The sequence below is a fragment of the Poromitra crassiceps genome, assembly GCF_964638095.1.
Source record: "Poromitra crassiceps genome assembly, chromosome: 10".
Classification (NCBI taxonomy): Eukaryota; Metazoa; Chordata; class Actinopteri; order Beryciformes; family Melamphaidae; genus Poromitra; species Poromitra crassiceps.
The window spans coordinates 7731776-7744445 of NC_139631.1; the positions used below are offsets into that span (position 1 = coordinate 7731776).

At 45.3% G+C, this 12670-nt stretch overlaps 1 protein-coding gene across 1 annotated transcript in view; it reads right to left on the reverse strand.

Annotated features, from left to right (window-relative positions):
* Nucleotides 1-12670, reverse strand: part of bmp2k (BMP2 inducible kinase) — a 74746-nt gene that overhangs the window by 24071 nt on the left and 38005 nt on the right. The window contains exons 5-7 of the mRNA XM_083644858.1: nt 10756-10877; nt 6121-6202; nt 619-751 (exon numbers count right to left, since the gene is read on the reverse strand). Of these exons, the coding sequence (XP_083500984.1) occupies nt 619-751; nt 6121-6202; nt 10756-10877 (337 nt within the window). The remainder of the gene's footprint in view (nt 1-618; nt 752-6120; nt 6203-10755; nt 10878-12670) is intronic.

Genomic DNA, 12670 nt, shown 5'->3' on the forward strand with positions numbered 1-12670 from the left:
TGTGTGTGTGTGTGTGTGTGTGTGTGTGTGTGTGTGTGTGTGTGTGTCTCCAAACTCCTCCCTCCGTCTGTGCTGCGGAGGGAGGAGGCTCCGCGGCCGCTCTCGGGCAGTCTGGACTGTAAAACTGGCTCGTTCAAAGCTTTGAAGAAGCTTTTGCGATTCTGGTCTTATTTATGCGCAAAGGTACTCGAGTGTGTGTGTGTGCGCGCGCGCGCGCGCGTGTGTGTGTGTGTGAAATCGAAAGAGTTTTCGCCCAGCTATTTCCTTGAAAATTAGACTGGCTTTCTCCAGCGGACCCGTGGCTGTGGCTTTCTCTCTGTCTGGAGAGAACTGTCGCCACTTAGTGGTCGGTAAAATAGATTATACACATTCTCTTCCTCCAATATTGATATAGAAGACGTAAAAGGGGTTGATTGATGTCCCACCGTCAAAAAAAAAAAATGTTTATGTAAGACGAAATATCTCGTCTTTGGCACTCAACGGTTGGATTATGTAAGACGAGATATCTCGTCCATGGCACTCAACGTGTTAAAAAGGCCAACAGAATAAAATGTGAGTGTCATCTACTTACTGATTAAGCAGTGCAACTTGAAGGAGAATTTGGAGTTATCTACTTACTGATTAAGCAGTGCAACTTGAAGGAGAATCTGGAGTTATCTGGAACGATAAAGGTTCCGTCACATATGGCAACTTGACTCTCCCCAAATGGAAGTGAGAAGAAACACAGCTTGTACAACAAGCATCCAAGTGCCTGTGGGAGGAGAAGACACGCAGCAGTCAGGACAAACGGCTAAATGCAGACACGCAGCAGTCAGGACAAACGGCTAAATGCAGACACGCATCAACAGTTAGGAGAAACAGCTAAATGCAGAAACGTATCAGACGGCTGAAAAAAACCATTCACACTGAAACATTTTTAGAAAGGACATGAGATGCTGTCAACACTGTCAGGTGACAGGCTGATCTCAACCTGGACACTGTAAAAACATAGTGTATATGTACAGTATATCACGTTTCCTGTGTCAGGGCCAAAACGTTGCACTTTAACACACCACAAAGACTACAGCCGACGGTCAACTAGCACGTACGTTCTGCGCCTGTGTGAGACACTACTATAGTGATGATGTCACAATGCCTATGACATCATCAGTGATGTCACAATGCACAATTGCTCAAGTGACATCACTGATGACATCACTTCCAGTTGGGTGGCATCACTTCCGGGACAACATTTAAACAGAGAACAGAGATTGCCCACTTGCCCCTTTTATAATAGATAGATAGATCGACACACTGTACATTTTGATATCTGAGGTTAATAATTGGTCATGTTGGTTTGTGCAAATGTTTTGATGACCTGACTCAAATGTCGGCGAGGACCTTGAATCAGAGCTCCAGGCTCCTTTCCTCTCCTGCACAATTAATTTGTATTGTTTTGATCCTAACTATCGCGCAAATAAACAAAGTGAAACACAAAGAGGGACAGCATGGTGAAGTGGGAAGTGAACCCTCAACCCTGGCGGTGCGAGTGCCATGCTCCACACAGGACTGAGTGCCATGCTCCACACAGGACTGAGTGCCATGCTCCACACAGGACTGAGTGCCTTGCTCCACACAGTGCCACGCTCAACACAGGACCGCTTATGGAAGAAATCATGCTGCTCACGTCATTGGCTCAGAAGTAGCTTATTCAAACAGGCCCAGAGCCTCGTCTGTCCCCTGGCAACATGGCTGTCATAACAAAACCCACATGCAAAAGTGCTCAACTCACAAATAATATATTCAGTCTCACTCGTCTATATTTGGCTCCGGTGTGTTTTTTTTCTTTTTGCTGATGTTGCATTCTGAGATGAAAGAGACTGTGGAGTTAGCCACAGTGTTTAGCGGTTCTCTATCTGCCCCACAACACATGCAGTAGGAACCCCCAAACTCCTGGGTAAACAGCCTTAAAGTCCTGTCAGGCTCAAACCAACAACATACAGGAGCGTTTCAGACTCTCGGCTATAGATAGAATAGGAAGTCAGAATGCAGCTGGTGCTTGACGGGAAGTTGGCGTTTATTTTTTTGCGGTTGTAGTAGTGGTCTTCCTGGAAACAGACGCTCATTTAAGAAGCCTGTCTGTTAATACCGAAATACAATTGAATGCCCCGGTGCATTTATGAGGATGTACATTGTTTGTGAAACTGTCTCAGGTACACATGTACTTTACTTTGCTGATTCAACTTGCTGCAAGGATTTATATATTGTGTGAACTACAGAATGTATGACATACAATTTAAAAACCACTAAATTTTAACATTTTAACCATAATTGTTACATTTTGTTTGTTTTGTTTACGAAATTCTCAGCATGTGCGTACGTTGTGTACAAACGTTTGCATGCAAGTTTTGGGAACCCTTGGTCAGGTGACAGGTCAACACTACCAGTCAAAAGTCTGGACGGACACACGCATCTCTGTTTTCCACATTGTAAAATAATAGTAAAGACATCCAAACTATGAAATAACATCAACGGAATCCTGCAGCGATCCAAACAGTGTTAAACAAATCAAAAGTATCTGATGTTTTAGATTGTTTAAAGTAGTTTAGCCTTGATTGAAAGGAGAAGGCTTTGGAAAGAAATCTATACATAGGATCACTATTTATACTTGCATAAAAGCAAGCATTTAAAACGGAAGCCTTTCAATCAAAATGGCTTTAAGAGAAGGAAAAGCACTGACCATTCAATCAGGTGTGTCTAGCAGCACCGTCTAGACTTTTGAATGGTCGTGTATCAGGGAATGGAAATAACTTGTCCACTGGCCACAGTAGCTGGTACATTGACAGAAAAAGATGATTTTTCCGGCCAACAAGATTTCTTTACAAACTGCAGGCGATGATGGCTGGTAGAAAAGCATCCGGAGCCAAGATGTATCAGCATGTTGGCTCGTGATCTTGATATTCCACCATGACTTTGACTCTATATGAGTTAGCCAGGAGCTAGAGGCAGACAGGAAGTGAAGCAAGTAGGGACACAAGTGAAGAAGAAGAACTGAAGACTTGGCACATGAAGAAGCAGCTACAGCTGGACTGCTGTCACTGCTTTCCACTGGCATCATGATACAGCCACTCTGGGTCCTTCATGCTTTTAGCTTGTGACAACAATGTGACAACAACGTGACAACAACCTGATACCCACTTGCAGTCCAGTTGCAGTTATTCGGGTTCGAGTCGACCGATAGGCCGATATTGATTGGACTTTAGTTAAATATCTGATATGGTCCAGTCATGTCATCCAGCTCTGATGTGATGGAGCTTTAACCCTGAACACATCTTTTCAACTGACATGAAATTGGTTTAACTTTTTTTTTTTTTTTTTTTTTTTACAGGTTTTAATCAATTGTTCAATCATGTATGTTGTAATTTAATTAATTTGTTATAAGGCAGTAATGTCTCCCTGAAAACTCCATTACATTCAATTGATGTGGTCAATCAGTGCCTTAAACCACCGGGCCGTGGACCGGTGCCGGTCCACAAAGCATTTTCTGCCTCGAGGAACCAGCAGGGAGAAGAGAGAGAGGGGTAATTGCATTGAACTTGGCATGGGGTGTGTGTGTGTGTGTGTGTGTGTGTGTGTGTGTGTGTGTTGCTGCCAGCCTGCACCTTTCCTCAGCCCTGTCACGCCCACAACACACACACATAAATACACGCGAGGTCATCAGACGGTCATCATCGCCCGCTCACCAAAATTGATGTGAGAGACAGCGCGCAGCTAGCTTGATGTGCGAGACAGCGCGCAGCTAGCTTGATGTGCGAGACAGCGAGCTGCTAGCTTGATGTGCGAGACAGCGAGCAGCTAGCTTGATGTGCGAGACAGCGAGTAGCTAGCTTGATGTGCGAGACAGCGAGCAGCTAGCTTGATGTGCGAGACAGCGCGCAGCTAGCTTGAGCTAGCTTGATGTGCGAGACAGCGAGCAGCTAGCTTGATGTGCGAGACAGCGAGCAGCTAGCTTGATGTGCGAGACAGCGAGCAGCTAGCTTGACGTGCGAGACAGCGCGCAGCTAGCTTGATGTGCGAGACAGCGAGCAGCTAGCTTGATGTGCAAGACAGCGAGCTAGCTTGATGTGCGAGACAGCGCGCAGCTAGCTTGATGTGCGAGACAGCGAGCAGCTAGCTTGATGTGCGAGACAGCGAGCTAGCTTGATGTGCGAGACAGCGAGCAGCTAGCTTGAGAGTTTCTTCACAAGAGGTGGGGGAGGCGTGATTTCTAACCCCACATAGGATAAGCAATAACCACGCCCTGTGGCGCCGGGATTGGCCAGGAGCATTGAAGCTTGGGACTAAAGCACCTGGGGTTTTTCATCTTTTAAAATAAAGATGTTTAAAAAAACTATTGCTTGTTACATTTTCAGTGCTGTACCTTTTCTCTGGGTAAGAATTGAGCTTGAAATTAACGATATGATACATTATATTATATGAGCTATGAACGTGAACACAACACTGTTTATATTATTGCATGTTTTTGTAGATTGTGTAGATTACAATTATTATGCTAATTATTATTACTATGCTAAGGTAGGTGACCATAATTCATTTCAATGTCCGCTCTCAATGTCCGCTCTCCGTTCTCAAGAGCTACTGTATTCAGTTGGTTCATGAAATCGCTGGGCTGCGTGCCCTCCAGTGTTGCTCCTGGCCAATCCCGGCGCTACAGGGCGTGGTTATTGCTTATCCTATGTGGGGTTAGAAATCACGCGTGGGGGAGATCAAAGCCAACGAGACCTGACCTAACTTAGCATACGACAAAGTCTCTTGTAAATGAGGGTGGGCTCACTGGGCTGAAAGTTATGTTTGGCGTAACATCTCTGCTGGCATTCTGGATCAAAGTCCAGGCTGAATTTCATGAGATAACAAGCCACAAAAGCACTGAAAACATTGCTTCTACTGCCAACATCTCCATGTCTCCCATCACTCCGTCTTGTTGCAGGGACACACAAGTCCAGAGCTCCCACTACCCACAGTGATGGTAGTAAATAACAGTATATGTTACCAACACAATAAAATGTCATTTTTTATTGTGTAATTTTCTTTATTAAATTGTTTATGCTTATCGGCTGCGCACATACACATTTCTGGTTGGCTGAGGATTGCGTGTGGCTCCTTTGACGTCCTCGCTGTTTGACGCGCGCCTGGTGTGGTGCATCGCATCAGGGCACGTGATGTCACGCGGCACGTAGTACCCGTACCCGCCACCATCTCCATATGCCTAGGCTACTCCTGATTGGTCTATCCTCTTGTGTTACAAACAATCACACATCCCATGCCATAACGGACACATGTCACTTATAGAAGCGGCTGTTGCATCGTTACAAGTGCAGGATGGTGAAGTTTGACAATTGTTTGGTGACAGTGACACTCAGACCATTTTACTTGATGAATGAATCATTGGAGGAAGCCTGGAGGCGGCTTAATATCCATTATTTCACTACAGAAAGGCTTAAAAGATGAAAGTCATGATAACTAATTGATGAAGAAGTCATTTGTTTTTTCATTGCTCTCAGTCTCGTCATGGTGTGAAGCCCCAGGTTGACATCAAACAGCCACATCATTAGATCCGGGCTGTTACAACTCCCTGGGGCGTCCTGACTGACTGCATCAATTCACACCGCTTCTCAAAATGGCTGCCGTCCAAAAAGCCCTCGTTCCTGCCGCTCCGCATCGCACCTTCAAACCGCCCCGGGCTCATTTATTTTCACACACGCTTAAGCAAGGTCTCCAACTGGGCAGAATGAAGATCCCAAAAAGAGCGTTTCCTGTGAATCAAATGGAACGAGACTAGAAGCAGGGAGGGTTCCAGGGCCAGCTGTGTGAACCATGCTGCTGAAGGAGGGTTCCAGGCCCAGCTGTGTGAACCATGCTGCTGAAGGAGGGTTCCAGGGCCAGCTGTGTGAACCATGCTGCTGAAGGTTCTGTGGGAGAAAGGCTGTCACAGAGGCGCTGAGGGCAAACAGCCCAGAGCCCACAACCTGTTGGGGCAGAAAGACGGCCAGGAGGCCACCAGGGCAAACTGGCTCTGCAGGGTGCCTCTCTCACACACTCTCTCACACACACACACACACACACACACAGGGCGGAACTTACCCATATATCAGCCTTAGTGGTGATGGCTTTCCCTGCGTACAAGTTAATCATCTCCGGCGCGCGATATGACAGGGTCGTGTACCTGTGAGCCACAACAAGAAGCATGGGTCAATGTTCAAATCCCTAAACACACTTTTCTATCATGGCTATACACAATCTAAGTCAGGGGTGGTTGTGGGCCGCATCATGGACAGTACATAATATCGCCGCATACAGAAAAATATAAGGAGTCGCGGGCCAAACAATATTTAGCGCGGCAGTTTTCAACTTGTTTACACTGAAAGCGGGGGGGGGGGGGGGGTCATAAATATGACACGTAGTTTATTGGTGTGCTCACCTATTACAATGGGTATTTCTGAACTTTAAAACGGAGAAACGTTTTTAGCAACAAAAAAAACAAAACAAAAAACATGCTAAATTCATGGGGGGCCACTTAAAAACGGGCAGTGGGCCACAGTTGGCCCGCGGGCCGTAGTTTGGCCACCCCTGATCTAAGTGATCGATACAGAGAGGAGTCAAAGTAGCTGCTTAGTAGGGCTGAAAGACTATTACAATTGAGATTTAAACTTTTTTTCTTGCTTTCTTAACACGTTCATTGCCAACGACGTATTGATACGTCAAGCAGAATCCAACCGTTGACTGCCAGCGACGTATTGATACGTCAAAAAAATCGTTTTTTTTTTTTTGACGGTGGATCGTTGATCTGGCCCTTTTGCATCTTCTATTATACTGTTAGAGCCGCCGGGCGTGTGCAATCCATTCCGCCGACCCACTGAGTGGCGACGGTGCTCAGACTATTGAGTGTTGTTTGGCCAGAAACGCACGCATTCCAGCTGAGCTCAACCGAGGACCCAGAAGCGAACGAGCCTCATTCTCATACTGTAGGCGAAAACCTTTCACACGGGCGCACGGCGGTGGGGGGTTCCAAAGGTGGACTGGGTGGAAAGCACACTTTGAAGCGCGCAGCATAAAGCCTAGAGTCACACAAGGCTTCGTCAAAGCTCTCAACCGAAAATCCAAGAACGGATTAAGCCACATCCACGCTCGCCGACGAGGGGCCGCCAGAGAGGGAGGCTGCTGCTCACTGCTCAGACAGGCAGGAGAGACTGGCTTGTGACTGACAAACGCTGCTGAAATCCACCAGACACGCCCACGGAGGGAGGAGTTGTAAGGAGAGGGGGTGCGGGTGCTGCTATGGAGGAAATTACTGTTCAGAACTATATTGTTTATGTCTGATGTCTCACTGATGCCAAAAATAAATGGTTAAAGTGACTGTTTGATATTGAATTTCACAAAACTGCGATTATCTCAGCTTTTTGTCTCAGACGCTGAAACCATGCTGTACTCAACGGCTAATATCTACATAACTACTAACTCTACAAACTAACTCTTTTAGACAGAGAAAGCACACATTCTATTAGTACTTTTGTGAACTTTGTGTTGACAAACTCCAAGCAGAAAATTATCCTTGGCTCTTGTAAAATGAGCCAGAATCCTCAAAAAAACCCTCTGGCAAAAGCTACCTACAGTAAAAAAAAAAGGCTGGCAGTGAATGTGTTAAGAAAAGTGATTTTGTAAAAAAAAAAAAAAAAAATGTGCAGGATTGACTGAGTTCAAGCCTGATGAAAGGTTTTGACTCATGGACCAAAGATTACCTGCAGCTCCAAAACACCTATTTTAGAAATCCACTTTGGACGCTTCCGCCTCTTATTGACTCTTATTGACCATTTGGAAATTGCATAAGTTCATATATATATGTGTATGTATTATGTGTGTGTGTATATATATATATATATATATATAATTATTTTTCCCATTATTTGATTCGACTGGTCAGTTTTGGAATAGGTTAGCCATGGAAATGAATTGCAAAGCTCTCCAGATAAGTCCAGTCAGTCTGACGTCAATCAGCCTGTCTATTTGACCGCAGGCCAGAGAGCCCTGGCCCAGTGGCCTGGTGGTTTGTGTGTCATCACAGTTTATGGCCTGTCTGTCATATAGTGAGGATAAGAGCCATATGCTGTCATATAGTGAGGATAAGAGCCATATGCTGTCATATAGTGAGGATAAGAGCCATATGCTGTCATATAGTGAGGATAAGAGCCATATGCTGTCATATAGTGAGGATAAGAACCATATGCTGTCATATAGTGAGGATAAGAGCCATATGCTGTCATATAGTGAGGATAAGAGCCATATGCTGTCATATAGTGAGGATAAGAGCCATATGCTGTCATATAGTGAGGATAAGAGCCATATGCTGTCATATAGTGAGGATAAGAGCCATATGCTGTCATATAGTGAGGATAAGAGCCATATGCTGTCATATAGTGAGGATAAGAGCCATATGCTGTCATATAGTGAGGATAAGAGCCATATGCTGTCATATAGTGAGGATAAGAGCCATATGCTGTCATATAGTGAGGATAAGAGCCATATGCTGTCATATAGTGAGGATAAGAACCATATGCTGTCATATAGTGAGGATAAGAGCCATATGCTGTCATATAGTGAGGATAAGAGCCATATGCTGTCATATAGTGAGGATAAGAGCCATATGCTGTCATATAGTGAGGATAAGAGCCATATGCTGTCATATAGTGAGGATAAGAGCCATATGCTGTCATATAGTGAGGATAAGAGCCATATGCTGTCATATAGTGAGGATAAGAGCCATATGCTGTCATATAGTGAGGATAAGAGCCATATGCTGTCATATAGTGAGGATAAGAGCCATATGCTGTCATATAGTGAGGATAAGAGCCATATGCTGTCATATAGTGAGGATAAGAGCCATATGCTGTCATATAGTGAGGATAAGAGCCATATGCTGTCATATAGTGAGGATAAGAACCATATGCTGTCATATAGTGAGGATAAGAGCCATATGCTGTCATATAGTGAGGATAAGAGCCATATGCTGTCATTTACCACAGCTGTGATAGTGGGAACGCAAACAGGCTGGATCTGACTGGACTACTACTGTGATTTAGCACTCAAAAAGCAGGACGTAGTAGACACTATTTTACAGAAAGAAAATGAGATGCCAATGCTTGGTTTGTATACGTTGAGTGTTGAGTTCAGCAGGGTTTGCAGGCGGATAGGATGCGACAGCAGTTGTGGCAGTTTTTTCCCCCACTTACAGATCCTTTCCAAAAAATTTGAATATCATGGAAATACCATGGATGACCGTGGGCTTCAGCGGATTGTCAAGCAAAGACGATTCAAAAAATTTGGCAGAGATTCAGAGGGAGTGGACTGAGGCTGGAGTCAGTCATAACTGAGAAGTAACTGCTGATTTTCTTCACACTATTCTAATTTCTTGAAATAGTGTTTTGGGGGGTTTTCTGGAGCTGTAGGCCAAAATGATGAAAAATGAAACAAAGGCTAGAAATATTTCACTTTGTGTGTAATGAATCTATAATCTATGAAAGTTTCACTTTTTGAAAGGAATTATGGAAAAAAATAACTTTTCCATGATATTCAAATTTTTTGGAAAAGATCTGGGGCCGGTTGCACCAACTGGTCTTACACTGGTCTTAAGCTAAGTTGGTCGTAACTTTACGACCTAACAGCTACGCCGGTTGCACCAAGACGACTTAAGCCTTATTTTCACTAAGACCAGGCGTAACTCCTACGCCTCGTCAGGAGGAGGCGTAGAGCCTGCCTGTAACAGAGATCTCCGCGGAGACCTTTTTGACCGTCATCGTCGTAACACCGCCAGTTCGCCGTCTTTGAAAGCACGACGTTAGATTATAACTAACTAGTTAACCTAACCCGCCTTCCAAAATGTTGCCGTTAGTTTTTTAGAAGTTAATACATAGAATTGGGAACGTTACATTCAATTTCATTCAGACTGTCTTTCTGGCTCAATCGCTGCCATTTTTCCCCCGGAGCGAGGGAGGGTGGGAGGAGGGAGGGTGTTTTACAGTAGTGGCTGAGAGAGCGTAGTGGCACAGTGCTCCAAGCAGGTCGCGAGGCACATTTTTTGCAACATCATCCAATCAGGGGGCATTCCCTGGCAATTCACATGGCCGCGCATTGCTACGACCAGCATAGTTAAGACCAGACATAAGCCGTGTTGGTGCAACAGGCGTAAGTCCATGGTCTTAACTAAGACCGACGTAGGAGTTACGACCAGGCATAGTTAAGACCAGTTGGTGCAACCGGCCCCTGTACTTTAAGAAACGTACAATTTGAGAATAGAATAGACTTAAATGTAGGGGTGTCACGATACACTCAGTTCACGATACACTCAGTTCGCGATACGATACACGATATTGGGTTCACGATAACGATACGATATTTTAACAATATTTTTTTGCGATCAATTTGTAAGTTGAGGGGGCATCCTCCACGCTAATTTGAGTAATTTCACCATTTTCATCCTCCGTGTCTGTAACGTCCCTCGTCTGTTCAAACAAAGCAATGAAAAGGAGAGCGAGCATGCAATCAGATGCAGATCAGTGCCACCCTGTTCAGCTTCTTTTTCTCGCGATATGAGATTTCATCTCAACGATACATATTGTCACGTTTTGATATCGCGATATATTGTGACATCCCTACTTAAATGACTTAAGCTGGAAACATGCTACAATGTCAGCCTCATCTTGGGGGCGTTGCCGACACACGTACTTCTTGATCTCGTCCTCGACGGCGGTCACTCCGTCTTTGTGTGGCAGCAGCACTTTGTGAGTGGAGCTGCCGAAGTCACACAGCACGTAGTTCCCCTGGTCGTTCAGCAGGATGTTCTCCACCTGGCAGAGGAAGAGAGCGTTACACTTCTTCAATGAAACAAACAAGATGTTGTAGCACTCATCACAGTGACATTTTAATACACACAGTGAGGAGGTAGTAGGACACGCCCCCTCGTTACAACAACAACAACACTGCCATGAGTCTCATCAAGGCCTGTGAAACAGCAGCCAAGTTCAATAACAGGCCGGTCTGATAAGAGAGATCTGTGCGTACTATTTGTTTTTAATCAAATGCACTTCCTGTTTGGGGGGGGGAAGCATGGAGCGCAGGCAGGTTACGATGACGCTTAGCAAGAAGGCCTGCTCTTTCTGTGGGCCTTGGCTTTGGGTTCATGCTCGATTCACCAAGCCTGAGAAACAACACAAACATTAGCGAGGGAGGGGGAGAAAAACCAATGAATGAATGAATGAATGAATGAGATGAATGAATGAATGAGATGAATGAATGAATGAGATGAATGCAGGAGAAAGAACGGGAACAGAGGCAGCAAAGACAGAGACAAAGAGGGAAGAAACAAGAGGGCAAAGCAGAAAAACAAGGATGAGAAAGGGTCAACGTGACCAAAGGATGAGAGCTGAGAGAGAACTGGAGGACAGTTAGGCCATGTTCACACTAGGAGGCCAAATCCAATTTGTGAACTTTAATGACCTATTAATGATTCTATCCAGATTGGTTTTATGAGTCTGGACGCTCCAAGTCTGATTTGTGCCACTTGTCACAAACCACATTATGGAGGTAGTTTCCAATCTGCTTTCGACTGATGTGACTTCAGTGTGGACGCGCTGATCACCCAAATCAGATTTGAGAGTGTCTTTTGCAGGGGGGGCGGGGACTTGAAGAGCAGAGAGCAGACATGCAAACACACGGCCAGAAACATTGTATGTTGGCTCATTTGCTCATTGTATCTGGACACACAGATCCGACTTGAACATTTGGCCAAATCAGATTTGTGGCAGTGCAGACACACTCCCAAATCAGATTTGGGAAACCAATCAAGATAATGACTTTAGCTGCAAATCGGATTTGCCTGTAATGACAAGGAAAAGTGGGGGCAGAAGTTCCCAAAATGATGTGGAAACAGACAGAGCTCAGTACAGGACAGAGACAGACAGAGAGCTTATGGTTTTAATGTGAACATTGTTCACTGTTTTGTTGTGTGCAGTGTAATACTGCATTATATTGTTTTGTATTTTCTGTATGTTGCAGGGACCCCAGGAAGAATAGTCTGAGTAGTCAGACTAATGGGGATCCATAATAAACAATAAACAACAATATGATGGGACAGAGACAGACAGAGAGCTCAGGACGGGACAGAGACAGCGATAGACAGAAGAGCACAGGACAGGACAGGGACAGAGATGGACCGAGAGCACAGGACAGGACAGGGATAGACAGAAGAGCACAGGACAGGGACAGAGATAGACCGAGAGCACAGGACAGGACAGGGACAGAGATGGACCGAGAGCACAGGACAGGACAGGGACAGAGATGGACCGAGAGCACAGGACAGGACAGGGATAGACAGAGAGCTTAGGACGGGACAGAGACAGACAGAGAGCTTACGATGGGACAGAGACAGAGAGCTCAGGACAGGGACAGAGATGGACCGAGAGGACAGGACAGGGATAGACAGAGAGCTTACGACGGGACAGAGACAGACAGAGAGCTTACGATGGGACAGAGACAGACAGAGAGCTTACGACGGGACAGAGACAGAGAGCTTATGACGGGACAGAGACAGAGAGCTTACGACGGGACAGAGACAGACAGAGAGCTCAGGACGGGACAGAGA